This window comes from Mytilus californianus, unplaced genomic scaffold (genome assembly GCF_021869535.1).
Source record: "Mytilus californianus isolate M0D057914Y unplaced genomic scaffold, xbMytCali1.0.p SCAF_9, whole genome shotgun sequence".
Lineage (NCBI taxonomy): Eukaryota > Metazoa > Mollusca > Bivalvia > Mytilida > Mytilidae > Mytilus > Mytilus californianus.
Genome location: NW_026262745.1, coordinates 36,457,767 through 36,482,022, shown reverse-complemented (window position 1 = coordinate 36,482,022; position 24,256 = coordinate 36,457,767). Strand labels below are relative to the sequence as shown.

The 24,256-nt window shown below is 31.0% G+C and overlaps 1 protein-coding gene across 1 annotated transcript; it reads right to left on the bottom strand.

Moving 5' to 3' along the window:
- Nucleotides 1-3,778: 3,778 nt before the first annotated feature.
- On the bottom strand, nt 3,779-23,314 carry LOC127715634 (uncharacterized). Its single transcript, XM_052221740.1, has 3 exons — nt 22,931-23,314; nt 7,643-7,725; nt 3,779-6,255 (listed from the first exon to the last, which is right to left on the bottom strand). Exons 1-3 carry the CDS (start codon nt 22,977-22,979, stop codon nt 4,288-4,290), a joined length of 2,100 nt encoding a protein of 699 aa, XP_052077700.1. The 5' UTR covers nt 22,980-23,314; the 3' UTR covers nt 3,779-4,287.
- Between the last annotated feature and the right edge of the window lie 942 nt (nt 23,315-24,256).

Below are 24,256 nucleotides of genomic sequence, written 5' to 3'. Positions count from 1 at the left end.
AAGACGGCCCCTAGCGTCGAATTAAGCGGTACTTAAAGTCTTGTACTGTGAATAAATTTCAAAGTCACAAAAAACTACACCAAAGTCTAAACATAATACTAGATCCGACATTAATCAGCCGGTACAAAATGTAGCAATGAGGTCTAAGAACAGTTTTCCTGAGTCTACCCTGAGTGTACGTTTTATTCCCGTCAAGAACTACATCAAGTTGTAATTGAAATGCGTTATAAAATCTGAATTCACGATTGGTGCCACATGTGGAACAGAATCTGCTAACGTTCTTCTGGAGCACCTGAGATCACCAATTGTTTTCAGTAAATTTCATGGTAGATAAAAATTAACCTGCTGACAGCTCATCAGAGCTTATATGTTTGTATGTTTTATGCTATGCCGATATCAAAATAATGCTTTCTATGTCTATGTCTATGATCATTTTTCACTGCTTTAACGTAAGCCTTTTAGATATAAGCCGAAAACTGAAATTTTATCCCAAGTTCTATTTTTATTATAGTGGCCATGTTTGTTGACTAATCAAAATTCCGGATCTATTTTATCTAGATACCCTAAGGAACATTCAGCTAAAGTTTGGTTACATTAGAACCAAGTAGTTTCAGAGGAGATTTGACTACAGATGGACGACTATATACGCCAAGTTATCAGTTTGTATATTGGTCCTGGTTAGAGCAATGGTTCACATTGTATGTTGGTCCAGGTTAGAGCAGTGGCTCACATTTTACTCTGGTCCAGGTTAGAGCAGTGGCTCACGTTTTACATTGGTCCAGGTTAGAGTAGTGGCTCACATTTTACATTGGTCCATTTTAGAGAAATTGCTCACAATGGTCCGGGTTAGAGTAATAGATCACATGGCCAATTGGATATGGTGATTTGAACTAGTTTAACCTTGCAACAGGTTAATGTGCAATTACAAAGTCAAGAACCTTGTCAGTTGTTTTTTAACCTCAAGTTTGTTTCTTATTTGGAGTGTTTGGTCCTTATGACAAGATATTTGGTTGTTTTATGTATTCATAACATTTAAAACACGGCGTTATAGAGCTTGGTTTTGTGTAGACATCTGTCCATTGTTGAAGACTGTATGTTGACCTTTGCATTTATTTTGGTTATTTGCAATGATGCTTATACCCAACATTTCTTTTAATTCAGGTTTATATTTTATTTAGATAGGGTATCTGTGTATGGTGTTTAAATTGAAAAGTAACATAGGTCTTCATACGCTTCCCCTGATACTAAGTAATTTCAGGTTCTTAATTCAAAAACTCTGATAACTGTTGTATTTTTTATTATCTATCTGAACAGATGCGGATCAAGGATGAAAAAAAAATATGGGGGGGATGTCAAACAAGACAAAGTTTGGAGTGGAACAGGTAAAAAGACTGAAAGAACCATAAATCTATCTCCACAAGGATACCCGGGCACCATGCCCCCCACCTAAATCCACCTCTGCTGTATTAGTCATCTATCTTTATATACTATATATAACCAATAATTTATGAAGATGTTTGTTTTTGGATAACTTTATATTGTTTGGTTGTTGTCTCATTTGATATTTCTGGTAGCTTATATTTTTTGGTTTCAGTTTTGGATAACTTGTATTGTTTAAATGCTGTCTCGTCGATTTTTTTGTAGCTGTCTCAAGATATTTTTGATAACTTGTATTGTTTGGTTGCTGTCTCTCTGATGTTTCCGACAATTTTGATTATTTGATTGCTGTCACATTGATGTTTTGGATAACTTGTATTGTTTGATTGTGGTCTAATTGGTGTTTTAGATAATTTGTATTGTATGGTTGCTGTCACATTGGTGTTTTGGATACTTTGTATTGTTTGGTTGCTGTCACATTGATATTTTTAATAACTTGTATTGTTTGGTTGCTGTCTCATTGATGTTTTTGATGACTTGTTCTGTTTGTTTGCTGTCTCGTCGATTTTTTTGATGACTTGGATTGTTTGGTTGCTGTCTCATTGATGTTTTGGATAACTTGTATTGTTTGATTGTGGTCTAATTGGTGTTTAGATAATTTGTATTGTATGGTTGCTGTCACATTGGTGTTTTGGATACTTTGTATTGTTTGGTTGCTGTCACATTGATATTTTTAATAACTTGTATTGTTTGGTTGCTGTCTCATTGATGTTTTTGATGACTTGTTTTGTTAGGTTACTGTCTCGGTGATTTTTTTGATGACTTGCATTGATTGGATGCTGTCTCATTGGTGTTTTAGATAATTTGTATTGTATGGTTGCTGTCACATTGGTGTTTTGGATACTTTGTATTGTTTGGTTGCTGTCACATTGATATTTTTTAATAACTTGTATTGTTTGGTTGCTGTCTCATTGATGTTTTTGATGACTTGCTTTGTTTGGTTGCTGTCTCGTTGATTTTTTGATGACTAGGATTGTTTGGTTGCTGTCTCATTGATGTTTTGGATAACTTGTATTGTTTGATTGTGGCCTAAATGGTGTTTTAGATAATTTGTATTGTATGGTTGCTGTCTCATTGATGTTTTGGATAACTTGTATTGTTTGATTGTGGTCTAATTGGTGTTTTAGATAATTTGTATTGTATGGTTGCTGTCACATTGGTGTTTTGGATACTTTGTATTGTATGGTTGCGGTCACATTGATATTTTTAATAACTTGTATTGTTTGGTTGCTGTCTCATTGATGTTTTTGATGACTTGCTTTGTTTGGTTGCTGTCTCATCAATTTTTTTGATGACTTGGATTGTTTGGTTGCTGTCTCATTGATGTTTTTGATGACTTGTTTTGTTTGGTTGCTGTCTCATTGATGTTTTGGATAACTTGTTTAGTTTAGTTGCTGTCTCATTGATGTTTTGGATAACTTGTTTTGTTTGATAGCTGCCTCATTGTTGTAATTAGTTGCTGTATCATTGGTGTTTTGGAGAACTTGTTTTGTTTAGTAGCTGCCTCATTGTTGTTTTGGATAACTTGTATTGTTTGTTAGCTGCCTCATTGTTGTTATGGACAACTTGTATTGTTTGTTAGCTGCCTCATTGTTGTTTTGGAGAACTTGTATTGTTTGGTAGCTGTCTCATTGATGTTTTGGATGTCTTGTATTGTTTGGTAGCTGCCTCGTTGTAGTTTTCTTCGATAGTTTGTATTGTTAGGTAGCTGCCTAACTGTTGTTTTGGAGAACTTGTATTGTTTGGTAGCTGTCTCATTGATGTTTTGGATAACTTAAAAAATAAGAAATGCCAATGACACAACTCTCCACCAGAGACCAAAGGACATAGAAGTTAACAACTATAGGTCACTGCACAGCCTTTAACAATGAACAAAACCCATATCATTTAGTAAGATATACACGGCCCAGAAATGAAAAATGTGAAATAATTCAATGGAGAACTTATGGCCTGATTAATGTACAAAACAATAAATGAAAAACAAATACGATATACAGCAACAAAAGACAACCACTGGATTACAGGCTCCTGACTTAGGACAGGCACATACAAATTGTGGCAGGGGTTAAACATAAATATTGTATTGTTTGGTTGCTGTCTCATTGATGTTTTGAATAACTTGTATTGTTGGTTGCTGTCTCATTGATGTTTTGGATAACTTGTATTGTTTGGTTGTTGTCTCATTGAAGTTTTGGGTAATCTTTCTATTGTTAGTCCTTCTGAATATGAATGAATATTTGCCACTGGACAAAAGCAAACAACAATCAATCCATTCATCTCAAACTCATAATTTTTAAATATTTGAGCTTCTATTCTCTAGCATTGATAACCCAATATCATATTATATTTTTGAATGTTTATTTACACATCATAGCACTGATCATAATTTATCAATAAATTAGTTATTTTACAATAATACTGTACAAACATCACACAGATAACTTCTGTGTTATCATAACAACATAACAAACAGAATAGAAAGAAAGATTAAGTGGAAAAATAGAAAGAAAATTCATCCTACTAGAAATATTGCACACCACAAGTATTGTCTCTTGCAATTAGTTTTCAACATTTAAGCACTAGAACTTCTCCATTGTTCAAATGTCTCTTTCATACTTAATCATGATCAAGATTGTCATTTACATATATCATTTACCCTGTTAACACATTTTTGCCCTATTTCTACGTACTGAGTAAAACAATTTATCATACCCGTAAAAATCAATAAAAAATACATGCATTTACTCATATATAAAGTTCAAGTGTCATATCACAAATGAGTATTATAAATTAATGTCTAAACAATGTATTTTTTGAACACATAATGTCTATTGCACTAATCAGTGTTCACTATAAGTTGGCAAGAGTGTGGATCTGGGTGGTATCTTTCTGACGGAAACTCTCGCTGAAACGACGTAATTTCTTGGCTACAGCACGTTTGTTGTGAAGGTGAACCTCAGGTGATTGGTTGATGAAGAGCTTTTTCTTTGAGACTGGGTCACTTTGAGTCGATGATGGTCTGCGTAGTGGAGTAGATGTGATATTCTCAGCGCTCTTTGGTTTGTTGCGACGGAAACGGAACAGCTTCCATATCGGTACAATGCTTTTTGGTTTCTTGAAGACTTGGTCCTCTTTTGATGACTGAGACTTAACTGACGATGGAGGAGCTGGTGGACCAAGTGGTTCTGGCTCACTGACTGGGCTAGCTCTGGATGAGTAAGGTGAGTTGTTAGGAGCAAAGACACCAGTACTACTAAGACTGTTTGGACTGTCTGTGAGTAACGAGTCACACATTGCCTGGGTGTTGTGAGTGTCATTGCTGGTTGGTGGACTGGTGTTACTCCCACTAGAACTAGACTTGCCAGGGATGGCTGGACGATCCCCTAAGGATGAAGAGTGAGTACTGGCTGATGAGTTGGGAACACTTTGAATGTTGTCATTCTCAGATGTCATAACGCTGACCATGTCTGGCATAGATGCACGACTGGCTTCAATGGAACTCCCACTAGACTTGTTGTTACCATTGAGATCGGTCCTGGTACTTGTACGTGGCAGGGTCCTGGCCTTGTTGTAGAAGGTAACATCATCATACAGACTGTCGCTGATTACATCTTGTCTTCGGGTAGTTGAGGCAATCATGGATATTGATTCGTTGTTACAGGTTGACTCTGCAAGACTTGTTCCACAACTGGATGGTAGGACCTTCTTTGGTGGAAGTGGTGGTTTACTGTATACCCTGTTGATATTGCGGTAGTAGGACTCTTCTAGAGGAACATCGTCAGAACTCTCTTTGATGGACCAACAGTAGACGCTTTCCATGTCATCAGAGTAAACAGAGTTAGGTCTGCAGGATGATGAAGTTGGATCTTCAATCATAGTAGAGGATGCCCGAGGTATTGAACTAGTACGATGCTTACTGCTACCGCTACTGTGTGATGATGGTGAGAAGTCTTCAATCATAGTGGACGATGCCTGGGGTATGGAAATGCTACGACGGCTGCCAGACGAAGATGATGTGCGGTTACGTTGAGCTCTGCTGATACGCTTGGTCCTGTGACGACGTGGTGATGGTGATGAACAATTAGAGCTGGTAGAACGTGTGGTAGAACGAGATGGCTGACCAAAACCTGGTGGTATGTACTCTTGCTCACAGCCAACGACTTCTCTGGTGAAGATCTCTTCAGTAGCTGAGGCAGTGATGTTGTTTAAGTTGGCAACAGGAGTGTTGGTTAGTCTGGCTGTCAAGTTGTCAATCTTACTCTGGCGGTCTATCGTGAAGTCACCATAGTAATGAAGTCTGGACAAAAGTTCTTCTTGACGATCATCAATGTCTGGAACACACTGGTTGTCATCAGAGGAGTCTGACCCTGTTGACCTTGGATAACCACTGGAACCATTGCTAGCATTACTAATGTCTGATGATGATGGCTCTGGTTGGTCAATGTTTGGAACCAAGTTGGAAGGTGACACTGGCTTAGGTGATGGAATATAGTTACTGTTGTTGTCGATGATTAACGTCATGGCTGAGTCCTCATAGATGCTGTCACTACTGAGTGAGTTGATGGATACAAGAGGTCCCTGAAGCATCTTTTGAAGTAGTACATCTTCATCACAGGAAGTGGTATCTAAACAAGTGATGTGACTCATGCTTGGTGTTGTACGTTGTAAGAATGAAGGTGTTGGTGGGTTGCCCAATAGATGTCTGTTGACTGGGTACTCTGTTGGCTCTAAACCAACATCTGCTATGAGCGAGTTGAACTTCTGGTTAATGTCATCAATGTCAGTCTGCAAGGCATTCTCTTGGCGCTTAATTGCTAACTGTAATAAAAAAGAAAATATTTAATAAGTTAATTCTATAATTGCTCTACGCTTTCACATTCTATTACCTCTCTCTTTTTTTGGAGTTTTGGTACTTGCGAAATATTGAGTTATTTCCCCTTGACCAATGGGAAGGCATTTGCATATAAATTTTGGAAGTTATGAACATCAAGAAATAAGCATTATTTAGATTCGTGTGATCAATTGCATGGTTTTGTCTACCTCTTTTTATTTTCTTGTACAGATGTATTTCCTTCTTCATGGTGATGAATATATTTCTAAAGTCTTCAAATTCAAGTCTATCATAAGAAAAAGATATAAAATGTTGTATGAGTAACCTCCCTTTGTCCATGTAACCATCTTTCTCATAATATGCACTTCAAACAATGTGTGTTTCATAGACATCTACCATATATTTTTTTTGGATTACTAAGTAACTCAACAAATTAATATGGTTTTTATGCATCTTCTAGAAAATTCTTAAATCTAGATATCCGTAGTTACATTTTGGTGAATTTTTTTAAAACAAGTATTATGTGTACAGTAAAACCTCAATGTTTTGCACCTTACTGATCAAAGGATTGAGTAAAGTTTTCCATAATTTTAGTGCTTTTGATTCAATACTTATTATGCCCCATGCATTAGGTAGGCAACTGATTGACAATTAATTACAAAGTAGAATTTTACTTTTAAATTTAAGGAATGTGTTTTCCATTGAATACAAAAATTTTAAAAAAGACTAAGAAGGTTCCATATTATTTAGGTAAAGCACATTACCTTTTCATTTGTGACAGAAAATATAAAATATGAGTCTTATCATTTTTTAATTAATTATTCAAATATTTCACTTTCCCTCTCTAAAGACTAATAGATATATATGAATAGATAAAAAACCCCTCTTGGTAGCAGTTATACAAAAAAATCGCAGTTGTAACATCAAGTTATAGAAAGTCATTATCTTAATACAAAATTTTCCAACATTAGGACTACCGGTAATGATAACTAAATAAAATTTAATTTTCAGGAAATTGGATACATAAGTATAGAATTTAGAGTGAAATGAGATATGTGGACACCTGAAAAAAATAATGAATGGATAAAAGCTCAATATCATTACAATTTCATCACCAACACATAAATATTCAAAATGCCAAAATTACAAAAAAAAAACAGCTATTTTCCAACACAGGCTACTAAACTTATAAATGACTAAAAAAGGAGACAATTTTTAGATTTATTAATTAAGGAACATTCAAAGACACCAAGCTAAGATTCCAGCTCCCCAAGACTGACTTTTGACTTATAGTCCTCTTCAACTTTCTACTGTATATTGAGGTTTTACTGTACATGGTACTTTTATATTTATATAAATACATAAAATGCTTACCATATCAGCTTGCAGCATGAGGTACATCTCTTCTTGGTCAAGATGGTCAGAAACGTCGGACTCCATGCCTGTTTCCATCCAGTCTGAAATAAAAAATATACAGAAGATAAATAATAAGAAAAATAATTGTAATGAATTCTGAAATCATGAAAATGAAACATTGATAACTGATACTCAAATTTTCATAATAAAGTGATTGGTACCAGTTGTCAGTATGTTTAAGTACTAAATTACAAGTCTTAAAACCAGACTAGTACTAAATATTTCTTTGATTTCCACAGGGCAAATTCTTTAATCGTTTTGTTCAGAATGATCAATCTTCTGCAAGTCACAAAACCCCAACACTAAAAACCTGCTGTACTTCATCTCGCTGTTTGTAATTCAGAGTAAACAATTTACACATCTATGTTTACAGTATACATCACTTGATTTTTATATTCAAATAAAGTATAGTATTTATCCTAAGCAAACTACTAGTCAGCATACTGAACAGTGTCATTCATTACATTGTAACATTATATTGGACTTATGTACTTTTGATTCACATATTTACATTACAAATTAGAATAGCTGTCAATTTTCCCATGAATATTTTTCTGATCTTAAAAGAAAAATTACTGGTTTTGTTTGGCATTAATGGTCTAGTTCAAATTTCAATTCATACATTATAACTTCACATATAAATTTATACTTTAAAAGCTATCAAAGTCTTGAGAAAAAATATGATTTATGTTTTTTCTTCTTTCTTAAAAATAAAAAAATATATACTTTAAACCATGATTTCAGTTAAAATAAATATTAAGTCACATACCAAAATAGTTATTGACTGATCTAGGAGGAGATCCTAAGGAATCACTAGAGTAATCGTAGAGATACATATCCTCGTGCACTATTGTAAAAATTTCTCAGCAATAGATTCCAATAAATACCAGTAAGTTTATATACCACAAAAGGTTTGGACAACAATTTTATCCCCATCTGCTGTTCACAAGATCAACAGCTTGTTCCTATAACACCTTACACTCTGAGTTTCATACCTTGCAATCACTCTAGTAATAGTTTCCCTTTAAGTTAACCTTACACTTTTGATAATTTTTTTAATTGACCACACTTATCTAACAATCACAAGTGAACCCCTAATCCTATTAGGCGTGATATGGTCCATTAGGGTACCACACCAAACCCTTTCACCCTCTTTTTTAGTTAACAGTATAGGTGTTTGCACAGTAATTGACAATATGCTAATGAGAGAAATAGATTTCAATAGCAGGTGTTTGTCTTCATTTGAATATTGTAGGTTTCAACTTTTAAAAAAACAGTGTCTAGCCCCAAGGACTTTTTTCTAAAAGTCTTTTTGTAACTTTTCCATTCAGTGTAGATATATTTACATAACAGTGCTTTGTATTTGTATAATACAACAAAAGAGGATAAGTGGAATTAGAGCGGGTTGTCACAATTCTTTGTATTTTGTGGTAACTTTTCATTAAAATGTGTCATCGATTTTAAAACATTTTTCCTGTCTTTTGTCCTGGTGCCCTGCCCCAAAATTGAAAAATATGGCCCTTTTACAAATGTTACTTTAATCTTAAACTAAATTGAATAAACAGTCTTTAAACTAAAAACTCCTTTTTGGTAAACAGATGTTACAAAAAAAACAACATTGGAAATAACATTTACATTTCTTTACAAATATTATGCAAGAAGTCAAAATTTTGAATTTTACAAGTTTACAATCTGTTAATATTTCAACCTTTTTCGTTAAATTAATATCTAATAAATTAGTTTTTACACTCCATTAAACTATAACTAAATTTATGAATGAAAATAATCCAGGTCAATTTGTTGTGGAATTTTGTCTGACGGTTGACTTCTAATTTAAATTTTAAATAAGCTACTAATTTGCATTGTAATCCCACTATATCATTAGCTGCTCAAAGCTAGAAGCACTTCCCCTGGCATGACAGTAAAAAATATTCATCTCCATGTATGGGACAGATGTCCAAAGCTGGTGCATCTTTTCAGCATATTATAAGGGTGATTGAAATTCTGAATGAAATTTAGACAACTCCATAAACATAATACATTTACAAACTATCTGACACCACAGAAATGAAATAAACACTACATGCAAGAAATTGATCTCAACTTAATTTCAGACAGACAATCCACACTTTTGCAGACATAAATATTTGCATGTTTTTTTAAAACAATTTTATTATAAATACCCAATTTAAAGAAATAATCATATATTCACTAAATATTTCTATTATAAAGCCCAATCTTAAGACAAGTTTGCTGTTGGCAATCCATGAATTCAAAATTTCTCCTCTTAAACATACATGTTTATTTGCTTCAAAAAAGAAATCACTTAAAATTAAAAAGCTTCTTCAAAAGATTTTTTTAAGCATTCTTATATAGTAAAAAATTAAAAATACCTGTTAAAACAGACATCCAGTAATGCATTTTGTTATGTTAATTTCTAATCAAAGAATAAGAAGTGTGCCCTTTGTAAACTTTCTCAGGTATGAAAGTTCCACAGGTGTGCACAGGTAAAAGATAAAAGATGTTAATTTCTTCTCTTTCATCTCTAATTGATTCATTAAATATTTAACTTTTTCCAAACTCAGGGACTACTGATTCCGCTAATAAAGTAATACACAGGTATTACTTTCAACAGCCCCCTGCTAACCACATGCCTTTTATGTCTGTATATTTATGAATATACAGATAGCTACTGTGTTACTAATAAATCATAGTTTGTTTATGGTTTCTTAATAACCAAATTATACAGTGTAATTCCAATGGGGATATTGCTTGAAATATAATTAACCGAAAACTGATGAAATTTATCTGAAAACATCTCCATCCTTTTCAAAAGTGTCATTTTCTTGCAGCTCTAACAAAGTCCAGCAACTTGTGAAAAAAATTCAAGATGGAAAAAACTGAAATCATTAATAACCTAACAAAACTACCCTGATTTCCCCCTCTTTAATGATCCGACAGAATACAATTTTGCAGATTTCTCTTTATGTCAGCATTAATAATGAAACAATAAAATACAAAAAAAATTTGGTTGATAGGCAACAAAAAAAGTAAGAATTCAACAAAAATCATTCAAGTATCAAATAATCCTCAAAATGTTCCAATAGAAAATATTCATTCAATTACAAATTTTTTCTAAATACCTTGATTTTCCAGAAAGAGAGGATCAAACACATAGCTAAGACTATGTCTCTCCAATAACTGATCTAGTAACATGGTTCCTTATGATACAGTAAACTTAAATGATTGAAGCAGGACAAGACATGACTTTATATAAAATGGATCCATTTAAAAGGCTATTAAAATGGATAGATAGAGAGGACTGTTAAAAAAGCACAGTTTAATTCCAAATCAAAACAGAAACGTAGATAAAAATCTATTCTATATAGCTTTTAATCCATCCCAGGTGTTGAAAAACAACAGTTTTCAATTGTTTAGCCATTATTGTGTTTATTGGTAATTGGAACTTATCTAGCCATTAAAAAATTTCTTGTTGATCTTTCGTTAAAAAGGACAAAACATCAATATACCTATCAATCGATATCCTATCCACTTCAATTAAAGAGATAAAAAGTTGTAAACATTCGTATTTATATCTGAATGCAAAGTAAACGCTTTAAATCCGATTAAATAGAATTGATTCAAAATTCAATAATCCTGGTCCATGTCAGTATAGAAAGCTTCGTGTTTGTTACAGACAAAGAAGGTTTTATGGTCCCTGAACAATAAGTGTTGATAGTCTTCCACAAATGATAATTTCAGAAACAATTTTTTGTTTTATCAAGAACATCCTGATCACCACACTTTTCTAATTAGACCATAACAAATGAATATCTTATGGTTATTTCAAAGTGTGTCCAGGCCTCTGATAAGAACAAAAGAAATTTATTTATCTATAGAATTCATTATTATTTCATGAATATTCAATGGCCAGGAAATCTGGCAAGTTAATTACTAACAGTTGATATTAATTAACATATACATGAAATATTCCAATCAACTTTGTATGTAAGGGAGATAATTAGCCCATAGAACCAGGAAATATCACAGACCTGTAGACCTTTGTAGTATTGCATTTTGGTATCAATATTTTTTTTTAAGATTTGTAATCTTTCAAATCTGTTAAAGTTGCTTAAGGTAACCATTAGATGAAAATCCAATTTTGCCCAGATTTTAACACCCAAATCATGAAAATCCCATTATCTTAATGTTTCTGATGATTAGAGATTTAAGCTTAATAAAAATCTTTTTTAAAGAGATAATCACTAGATTTACTTTGTAAAAATGATAAATCCATTCATATCTGATATTGTAAGTATTATTTCTTGTCAATAACTGAACACAGGAAGTTTTAGAAAAGGGACAATTATTTTCAAATTGAATTGTCTGGGATTTTTAGTTTTTTATGTCCTGTTTGCTAGATTTTACTTTGGTCATTGGTGTGTAAGATTAGCTAAACATTTAGGTCATAAAACTGGACAAAAGCAATTACAATTTTCAACTAAAGTTGAAGATAGTTGTGTGTTGGCAATAAAACCTTTGAAAACATTTTTATGGCTTAATAAAAATGTTAAAATCATTTGATTTAAAGATTTGTCTATTGTCTTGCTTATCAAAATCAGTTCAATAATTGAAAAGAAACAAAAGTGGTAGTCTACTGCTTTTACAGATGTCTGAAAGAGGTGGCCTGTTTGCAACAAAATCCACCCCATCTCAAACATCACATAAACATTTTTTTCAAATACATAAAAATCAAACATGGTTTCAAGTTTATCACTGTTGGCAGGATAGTTAAAAAAGAAAAAAAATTGAGCCAAACATATATATGTATTGCACCCCAAACCCCTCTGGTTTTATCCTTGGTTAAAAAGTATTTACCCACATTCCAAACAACTGTTTACTTTTGTAATATTTAGAGATCATTATGATATTTATCAACTAGATACATATAATCTTGTTCATACCAAATATTATGAGAAAATTGCAATATAAGAGTATTTTGATCCAGTCATATTAATCAGATTGGTCCAAATCAAACAAACATCAAAATCAGTTGTGATCAGTTCTAATGTTCAATTGCCACAGTGACATCATAGAATGTGTGAAATACTTGGGTTACTGTGAAAATGTGGCATGTCCTGGGAAAAAGAGGTGGTCAATAATTTCACCTCACACATAAATGACAAGTTTTTGTAACACTAACTAGGAAATAGGTAGGGATAAAATATCAAACAGCAAAGAAACAGTCAAAAGCTTCATCTTACATTCGCCTTTATCATGTTTATACTTTTTAATTGTTAGTGTACTAATAAAAAATAAAAAAGGGGGAGGTAGATCGAGTACTACAAAAACCTTAGGTAAACTATGTCGTAAGTTCATGTTCAATTCTTCCTTATTATACTCACAAAATAGCTAAGAATTTTCATTTAAAAAAATGCTTTCTTATTTCCAAAAGAAACTCATTCAAATCATATGACGTCAATAAAAATTAAGACAAAACCTACCCAACCTTTTGTAAGACAAGAAACCATAGTATTATACAATGGGCTTGTATACTTTTCTTCTTTACAATAAAGCAAAACACTTTCTTCATCATAGAAGACAGAACACTCTTCATCCTCACAATAAAATAAAAGCCAATTCTTCACACGATTAAAACAGCCTTCCTCGTCGATTGTTGGCAACATTTTAAATCACAATGAACTTAAATTCATGGTTAGCATTCAATTTATAAGCTAGTATTTTTACTCATTTAAAGGAGTAATTTTGAGAAAAATATCTCAGGCAATTATCATTTAAGTGACAAGCTTTCTAACACTCTATTACATTGTTACAATATTAATCAACTTAAAAATACATGTATATTTTCACAAATCAATGGACTAATTGGCAAACAAAAGTTAATTGATATACCTAATATGCCCTAAGGTTTGGAATAAATTTATCTAAATCAATATAATTGCAATTTTCTAGTTGTTTTCCTCATAAACATGCTATAATTACCAGGGAATGACATACTTAATATATTTTGTTTTTTTTATGTTTTTTTCTTTCTTGTTAACATACATATTATATTTCAACAACAGCTATTATAATTTGTCTACATATCTATAAATTACCTACTTATACATAATCCATCAAAAATATGATAGTCAATCTTTGGAAATTATCTCCCTTGTTCTAAAGAACTAATTTATCAAGTGACTTTATCTAAATTCAAGTTAGACTAAATTCATATTCAACTCTGTTTTTCAAATTTGGTTAACATCACATGTCATGTTTTTGACATTGAAAATTTAGCTCTCTTCCCAAGCTGAGGAACTTTCATATTGAAACATCCTAATTAAAAATTTCTTTGATTAATCAACTAAAAATGACATTATTTAGAAATATGATAGTTGTAAAACCTTAAAGACTAATGAGGATAAAGTTATAATCTGTCATTTTTGTAAATATTTTGACCAATGACACTTTTGTTGCCCAATCTTCAATGAAAACAATAAGATTATTACCCCTTTTTTATGACAGGTCTAAGACAAGGAAAGCATTTATATACCTTGTTCTACAAGTATAAACAAAGATTTTTATCTACTATAACAAAAGAAACAACATAACATGTTTTATTCATTTTTTGATTTTTACGAGAATGTTTTTTTTTTGTGTTTCATTATCAAATTTAATAAGACAACCAAATGCCTGTTAAAGAAAGGTTATGTCCAATTCAACATGGAGAAACTACCAACTCAATACTTTTATTATCAAAATACTTTTGTTTAAATAGAAACATTTCACCTAAATTAATGTGCAAATTAAATCTGGTCCCATCTTTTACAACTGTACATTTTAAAATTTAATTCAATACAATTAACAAATTATTAACCCCCAGTTCAACACATGTTTAAAATTTTCTAACTCACCAGTAAATTGTTCAGACTCTTGTTGTCCGCACATAATAACCTCTTGCTAATGATCCAAAAATGATCATAAGATTTTATTGTTTGATCCCATATCAAATCTTAATGTCAAAATCATAATTTCCTCATCAAAACTGTTACAAACATATGCAAACACTTGTCTCACTTCACTTTGTTACTGAATTTTTACTCTCAGATCAAAAACGATATTGACATTGTTATGGTCTTTCAAATATTTAATGAGTGTTGTGGTCACTCAGCACACTGACCATTGGTGTGTGTCTTATCTGCCAAGTCTGTAGAGTAGAAATCCTCAAACAAAACTCCCCAGACAGTTGAATTATGATTAGAATGTTATCAATTTATGCAAGTATTCCTTCTTAATTCCATATTTTGATATCACATTAAATCAGTAGCCGTTTTTTGTTTACATGTAAACAAAATATGATATTGTTTCAAATAAAGAAGACCATGTATGCTATTAGTTTCTAATCACAATAAATAGAAGGGCATCTTGACACATGCCACTTAAAGGTAAGGGGGGGGATTATGAAATAGTGTTGATGTTAAAAATGAATTGTCTGCATTTTTTATCCTTATAAACAGACTGTTTTCTTATATCTGTAATTCATTATATTTATCAAACTTTATTTTATGAACTTTAAATAATTTATTTTCAGTATTTCCCCCTTAGTAGGCCCCTTCTTGATCCAATTACAACAAAGTGGTGTCAATTTTTGTGTGTAAATTGATTTATGCTGACCATTGATTGATGACCACCTGGAGATTTAACCAATGGCTTAACTGATCAATAAAGAAAAATCATTAAAGAAGGGAAGCTACCTTAAAAAAATTAATTTAGAATCAATTCATTTTATTCAAATTTGATTAAAAAAAGTATAATTTTTGTCAAACATGCTTTAAAAAAAATATAAAAATATGTATCTGTCCTTTAAAAAAAAAGTTGAATTTCAGAAAGTTGAGTTATGTCCCTTTTAAAACAGGACATGATTCAATGTATACACACCATTATATTTGATAAGTGTTAGTTTTTATTAGTTTTTATATTTATACAAATGGGATAAAGTGGTGTCTATATCAAGAAATTTAAATACTAATTGATTACAAACACAGGTGTTATACAACTTGAAAGTACAGGAAATGGACTTTACATTAAATATGTTAAACCGTTTTGGATTATTTGACTGATAATATTTTAAACTAAAAAATGTTCTCCCCCCAAACCAGTATTTAATAGCTGTTTAAAATTTTACAAGTTGACACACAACCTTAACTTTTCAATTATTTAATGAGAATTTATTTTGAACTATTTTCTCCTCACAAACTGTGTATCTTTATAAAGCATTATAAATTATTATATAACTGTTTTAGCTCTAACAATTTGAATTTATCCGCTTTTCCCTAATGCCTCTTCAACTATGTTTTCAAGAGATGGGAAAATCCCTCCAAATATACCTGAAAAAATATGATGGCTACGTCTTACAACATATTTTCTTCTCAGAGAAAGTAAAACTTCAATTAATGAGGTGACAACAAATACCATTACATCAACACAAGAGACAAAGAGGTGATGTTACTTCACCCCACAGTTCAGATTTCACAGTTGGTTTGGTTCTAGAAAAGTAATACCTTAAGATGTAAACAATTTTTGTCCAATTTTCTGATCTTTTCAAAAGATAAAGAACCTATAATTCAATTTGGCTCCTAGTGGAGAAATTTCATCTCCCAATTAAGTGGTAGGTAGTTATAAATTATCTTTAAATGAACATGACCCCCTTTCTACAAACTGTCATTAAATACTGATTTGCTTTCACTGTAAATGTGAGAAAAATTACTCTTAGATAACAAATTAAATATAGTAGAATTTGGAATTCTTATATAACCCACTTGACCACATGGCCTGGACAGTTTTATATAATCACAATCCTAATTGGACAATAACCATGTTCAAATTATCAACAGCAACACTAAATTAATTTCAAGAAAGAATGCAATAGAAAAACAGAAACATTTATAGAAAGGTGATGAAAGACTTTCCATGCTGCCTTTAGTAAGGTCCTGCAGGGAACCATAATTAAGAGAACTAATCCCCAGACACTGTTCTCTTTAAATGAATCAGAACATTAATCAACAACAGTTAAATGCATAATTACTTGCAATTCAACAAAATTTTCCACCTTTCAATTTCAAGATAAAAACCTATTCATCGTAATTCCCAACTAAGAAGAAATAAATTTTTTGGACAAAAAAGAAAAGAAATAAAGAAGACAATGATGGGATCAATGAAATTCTGTGGACATGAAGTCTATTGAAGATGATTTCATATTTACTGCAAAGAAAGCTAACAGAAAAAACATTAACTTTAGACAGACTACATTTCGGTGTATTTAATTTAAATGATATTCAAATCACAATCAGAATTTTTTTTACACTTTATTATTTAAAAAGACCCATGAAAAGTAATCCACTAACAAATCTTCTCCATTTTTCATTCAAACTTAGCCGCCTCTTCTCCGAACCCTACAATTTTCTATTTGAATTTCTATCTTAAAAAACCTCCCATCTTTTTGAGGCAGACAATAACTTTTCACCAGATAGTATTAGATTTTCTATAAAACTATGAATGGAAAAGAGTTAATTAACAAAATATAAACTTTTCACCCTGAAGCACGGTGACTTTGAATATACTTAGGACAAGGGGTATGATTATCTCCCCTTGAAAATACTAAACTATGGTTTTGAAGGAAAATTTGACATGTTTCTTGTAGGTATGTTTCTATTAGACAAATATTACACAGTAGGTCAAGTTTGAAGACATAATTGTCACCTCTCCTGCTGATTTAAAATTCATAAATAAACTTTTTTTCTATTGGTATTTTGGCGAAACAGATATCACGATGAGGTACTATTATACTGAGTATTTTAACACCACCTGTATTCAAACCCCCAACCACAGATATATTAAGAATTTTTTACTGAATAAACTAAAAAAGATACAATAACATAGACATCCAGCTGTGAAAATAAATCTTCCAATTTCAGACAATATAGTCATATACAAAAACCTAGCATGAAATAGTGAATTACATGTTTTTACGGATGAGACAATCCTTATAAGTACTCTCGTAGAGTCTGTCACAACGTCCACTTCAGAATGCCTTCACATTGGTGGCGATGTCCACTTAGAAGGGATATTGTGTCCGTTCCTATACAGGTGTTCAGTATATTTCAATAGAATTAAAGCAAAGGTTGAATGTATAATTTAATATACTTTAAGTTTTTATTTTCAATTTAACCTTTAAGTCACTTTATTAGAAAGAAATATAGGAATATAGAAAAAAACATACACGCTCTGTAATCCTTGTCTTTTTTCTAAGGCTTGACCAGTTAGACAATTTAAAGTTATTCAGCATCACTAAGGATTCTTATACATATCAAATCATTATGAAATCTAGAAATTCTATCAGCTAGGGGAACTGAAAGGACCTCTTTTTGGAGCTCTAATGGAAATTTAAAAACAAATATTCATAAAGACAATTTCAAAATTTAAAGTATGATGACAAATTAATGAACATTTTGAATTCTGTGTTTTTTTTCATCAAAAATTACTTAAGGAATTTGTATATGTACAAAACTTTACCTCTTATTGCCATTTTCACTATGGATTTACTCTCTAAAATGCAAACCATTCCAAACTTTGTCTAGTAAATCTTTTCTCCATGTACATTTAACAGTATTCCTTGTCAAACTAAACATGGTTTTCACAATTTTTCAAAAAAGATAAAAATCTAGACTTTCTTGCTGAAGGCTGTTACACTTTGAAATCTTTTACATGAGGCACAAATGGGGAACAGTTCTAGTTTATTCTATTTGAATCTATTTGTATTTCATTAGGAATCAAATACTTCTTCAACACTGAAGAATAATTAATGATAATTTTTTTTTGAAGTTTCTGTGTTAATTTTATATTTGTTCTAAAAAGAGTGCACCCATTAAGGACCTCCCTCCTAGAAAAAGCAGGGAAAAATCTTAAAGCTGGGATAAAGGTGTAAAGAATTGTACCCCAGGTAGATACAATCTATAGGATGACATGGTAAGATCCCCAGGGTCAGGACAACAAAAGAAAATTTACAGAATTCAACATTGAAAGACTGTAACAATTTAAACAAACTTTAATTTATCTGTTAAAAAATCTTTTTGAAGTCTGGTCTTCAATTGTTATTTTAAATAAAAATACATGATGTAAAAACACTTCCTATAAAAGGTTACAATCAAAACACTGTTAAAGTTCACAATCACTACTTCACTAGAAATACTAAATGTTACAGCTTTTTAATTGATGTGATAATATTTATTAAAATAAAACTTTAAAAATATAGTATGTCCATTGATTATTAAGCATGAAGTAAATGAAACTAAAAAAATGGTCAAGGAAATGAACATCATAATTTTCTTTCAATAAAAACCATTCACCTTTCAACTTTCTTAAATCAAAATCTAATATTTCTGTCTTGAGTAAAAGTCGGTCTTTCATTAAAATGGATTTATAATAATTCTCTTCCTTTATTGATTGACATGAAACTAAAATACTAAAGTAAATAACACTATACTAACTGCACCAAAGGTACTACAAGCAAAGACAGAAAACTTTTTAATAGCAACCACCTTCCGAGTCCCTTTTACAGATGTCATAATAAGACAGTATAGATTTTATAACTTACACAATAAAACCCCTTATCAATAGTGTTTGACTTTTATATCAAATTAACATGCGAGTAGCTATTTAATGTCCCATTATAAAACTAAGTCAAACAATATCAAGTGCAATACAACTTTTGTTTGTTATTATTGGGGTGCTTAAGCATGTCATTTTCATCCAGTTACAAATATTACAAAACAATGAGCTAAATTTGCACCTGTCTGATAAAATTACCACTGCAATGGACAAAATTCCATTTGCAGTACAGATTTTTAGTATTGTCAACCAAATTGAAGATTACAGACAATTTAAGTGGCAGTTTCATGAAATGATCTGTCCACCTCCCAATGGTATTCCAATACAAATATAAGACAGGCATGCGACCACCAATCACCTAGATACCTGTTATTGGACGTTACCCTTTAATGATTCAATAATTTGCCATCTGCACTTCCTATTTCATCATTCAAGTGAATCTTTCCATTTTAATTTTTACAGGACATCTATTACTCAGTCATGGAAAACACTTTTAATGGTCAATTAACGAAAAGTAATTAAAATCTTATTGAGAAAAAAATTAACTAATTTTTGGGTTTTAATTCTATTCTCATATAAATGCAGCTGTCTCTTTTGTTTAAATATTTACTTCCAATATTTGAACTGTTACAAATGCTTTTAGTTATCTTTGTTTAAATTTCATCTTTTTATATGTACTAAATGCCAGACTCCCCTGCTATTGATCAAAATTTTTTGAGGAATTGGAATGACAAAGATATGTTAGGGTTGAATGTGTCAATAGATGAAAATTCTTTCTACTAACATTGACTAAGTGAATTGACAATGGTATTCCATAAAGTGAATTGATAAAGGCCCATTTTATTCTTCTCAATGTATTATTTTTTTCAACATTTTTACCTTTTTCTCTAAATGATCAATTATTATTTAATTTCCTGTCTGTGCAACAAAATGATCAATATGCATGTGAGACTGCACACCTGCAGCAGGTGGCCCTTGTTTTACATATGCAAATGAATTACCGTAGATAAACCTTAAGATAGGTCAAAATAAACAGGTGAAGGCACCAGACTTAACCATGTAGAAAACCAAAATGATATAGCGTGGAATCAATTACAATTGAATTCAATTGATCTTTTAAAATTGTAATACAAATTGGGAGCATCATATTTATCTGTTCTGTCAATGGTTTAAGCTAATGGCTTGTACTAATAGAAATTTCAAATCTGATATTGTACAAACTGTCAGTTACAACGATTTATGGCGTTTCACTAAAGTCAAGTTTAATTCCTATGCCAACATCTACTTTGATACTAAAAATACTAAACAGGAAATGATGAACTCTGAATATCTACTCAATTTCATTTAAACATAAAAATTGTTTTTGTTTTCGTGTTTATTTTTACGGACTTTTAGGCATGGTCTTTCAAACAAATCTGCTACTTTATGGGAAAGTACAAGTGTTAAGCAAAGTAACTTCAGTTATAAAGTAAACAAATGTAAAGGGTCAGATAATTGTTAAATATTTAAGCAGTTGGTGGAAGTCCGTCTCATGCAAGATTCAAAGACTAACAATATACACAAACTTTAAATACACAGTTAATTTTTTTTTCAATCTGTTCTACAATAGTTGTCAAGTACTTCAAAGTGACTAGCAAATATGTAAACAATAGCAAAGGGTAAGTTTATTGGATATTTTTTAAGCATTGATTAAAAATCTTCAATTACAAAGATGATCCCCCATAAGTGACATCAACCATGTAACAAGCATCAAACTGGGTACATCATGCCATGTATCATCCCTAATCTAATGATTACAAATTACTACTGTTTTAACTTCTCCCAACCCATGCTGTGTACACAAACATTGCTTTACTGATAGAACAGTTTTGTTTCAGATTTATTTTCTTCACATCATCATGTAAATTAACATGGGGACAGTTATTTGGAGATTTAACAACCTGACATTAAGATGAGAATTAAACCATAGACAGTTAACCCTTGATGTCTTCTGTCCCTTTAATTAATTAGTATTCATATGTGAGCAGGGAAACAGTTGCTGAAACCAGATGTCATTAATTAGTACCTATATCATTTTTGAATTTCTACAAGACAACACACTGTTTTATGGTCTACATAACAGATTTCATGCATATAATTAATTAGTAAATGAAAGGAGACATTATTTCATAGTTAATGTGGTTCCAAACAAATTTCTTTACCCTATTTGTCCAATTTTGAGTTTACTGTTGCTTACAAAAAAATGTCAAGAAAGTAAAAAAAATAAAAAATTTCAACTTAATTATTTGTAACATACCAATATCAAGATACATTCCTCTAAACTTTCTCACAAAATAAATATTTCCCTCATTAAACAGTTTTCACACTTAAAAGAGTGTGTTCTTATTTCCACAGTTTTTCTTAAAGTGACAGAATTTTGTCACCAAGCATGTGTCACTCAACATGTCAAATGCTTCTGAGACCAAAACACAATTTTCACCTGTTAATCTAATTATCTGACCTTTGATCAATTACCTGCTCTTAATTTTTAACCTGTTGAAAGGTGTATTGAAATTTCTGATGTTGAAAAAGGTAAGATTTGAAGAGTTATGACAGTCGTCCATCAAAATGTTTTAAAGTAATGACATGGTTTTCAAGGTTGATTTGTCTAATGTTTCACTTTCAGGGATATTAAATTTAAAGGGGTGGCAATTCTATTGTGAATTTATTTCATTAAAATGAATGTCTTGTAATTTTCTCTTTCATGCTAATTTTTGAAACAGAAACACAACCCTTTTCACCTGGAAATAATAAAAGTCCATTGTCAATTTTTTATTGGCAAAAATACTGAAATTATTTTACCACAAGTCTCATATCAAATTTAATGTTATTTTAACTAAAACCACTTTCATATCGAACTTAATAGAAATGATGCATGAAACACTTGAAAAACAGCAAAAAGCTTAATCAACAAAACCTGAGGCTCTTAGTTTCAGATTTTGGTATATGAGGTCTTGGGACATATCTTTTTGGTTAAAAGTGTAGAAGGTATCATAAATATGTCCATGCACATGTAACTTATGAGAACCCTCAGGAAGATTCAAAATTTAGTTTTCTAATATTTTGTTCCATGACAGAACTACTGATTACATAAGAGATAAGTTTTTAAGCCATTAAAATTGTCATGTGTTACATAAATCTGATCCATCAAACTTTATTTACTACCGTTTGGATTAATATATCAAATCTGAATACTGTTACTGACATGACAGTTTTATTTGAATTTAATTTGAATTGAATTGTGAAAAATAACAGACAATTTATCAAATTATGTTGACATTTTTTTTTTACCAGTAATGTATAAGGGTATACTTGATTGAAAATACTCTTGTTTCTCACAAGTAAATTTAAATAACTATATGAGTTATACATGTATTCATTTATTTTATTATTAAATTAGAATTATTTTTTTTTAATTTTTATTAAAAAATTTGGCCAATATGTATATAAATGATTAAATAACCAATAACTGTTTCAGCTAAAGAGCTAAAAAAATAATATGCAAAGATTATATAATATATATAAAATAAAACTTACAAGCTATGGTTTGATGCATAGTAGACAAGTTGCATATCTTGAACTGCATAAGGATAACCTTCAACACCACAGAAAGTTGCAAATGTTTTTTTTTTCAAAGTTTCACACCACACTAATGTCCTTGTTTCTAGTATAATATGTCCTTGTACAATATAAGGTCCTTATGGATTAAGACACAAGTCAATTCTTTGAAGTTATAATAGTATAAGATAAGGTGTGAACTATAAGGATGCTATGATCAAACTACATCCTTGTCTGGAATACTGTCCTTATAAGTAAATACACAGCTTGGGTCAGGATTAGAAACTGACCAAAGAAAAGACGTATATGAAAACTTGTTTTGAATACAGTCTACTTTCACTACACAAAATATACTCTAGCTTGCTGGTTTCAGCTCAGGGCTAAAATGATATACAAACACTGTAATCTGGGTTCTTTTGTTCTGACTGGTCATGTGACACCAAAATGCATCAAGGTGTAAAAATGTAAACATTGAAGTGTGGTAGAAATTACTCATCCATGACATTCAAGTTTGAATTTTAGCAGAAAAATTAAATTCTGTTCTCTGATTGGTCAGTTAAATTTTGATTGATGGATCAATTTTATCATTGATTTTTACCTGTTCAAGTGAACACATGTTTTTTTACCTGTAATCTTTTAAATGAAATTGAAACAATTTTTGAATATAATATTAATTGAAATAATTTTTGTAAAGACTTATTCTATACCTCAATTAATATTAAATCAGAAAACAAAGAATGTCACATTTTCAAACTTTATTCTGATTAGTAATTGAATGAAAACTACACAAATTGAATATTGAAACTTATAATAATGACAATACAACCAATTTGTCCAAAAACCAAAAAAAAACTGTCAAATAGGTTTCAGAGGGTGAGGACATAAAAAACGTACAACAATATCTAGTTATGATTAGAAACAAAAAATGTCTTCATAGAGGAAGGATGGGGATCGACAAACTCTATATTTCCCTTTTTCTTTATATGCCTCTGATTCATTGCTGTCTTTTCAATACGCAGTAAAAAAAGTAGCTTTAATAGCTTTTTTATATTCTTAAGTGCAGTATTGTACTTCATCTTGACATTTGTTTGGTAAATAAATAGACCTTTTTGTATCCCATTTGAACAGAGTGAAAACAATGTTAAAATTCAATTTTAAACACTCTCTAACTATCAAATTTTACAAAACATTTTCATGATTGTGTAAAGAATTAAATTTGGTCCAAAACTGCATTAAATGTAAGATTTTTTTTGAATGCTCTGGTAAAATCTTTTTAAAATTGTAAAGTGCTTAGGACTCTCAAAT

Coding starts and splice junctions, on each gene's coding strand:
- LOC127715634 (XM_052221740.1), bottom strand. CDS start 22,979: ATGCAGTTCAAGATATGCAACTTGTCTACTATGCATCAAACCATAGCT. Junction 7,726..22,930: donor TATGCATCAAACCATAGCTT/GTAAGTTTTATT, acceptor TTTTTATTTCAG/ACTGGATGGAAACAGGCATG. Junction 6,256..7,642: donor TCATGCTGCAAGCTGATATG/GTAAGCATTTTA, acceptor TTTTTATTACAG/TTAGCAATTAAGCGCCAAGA.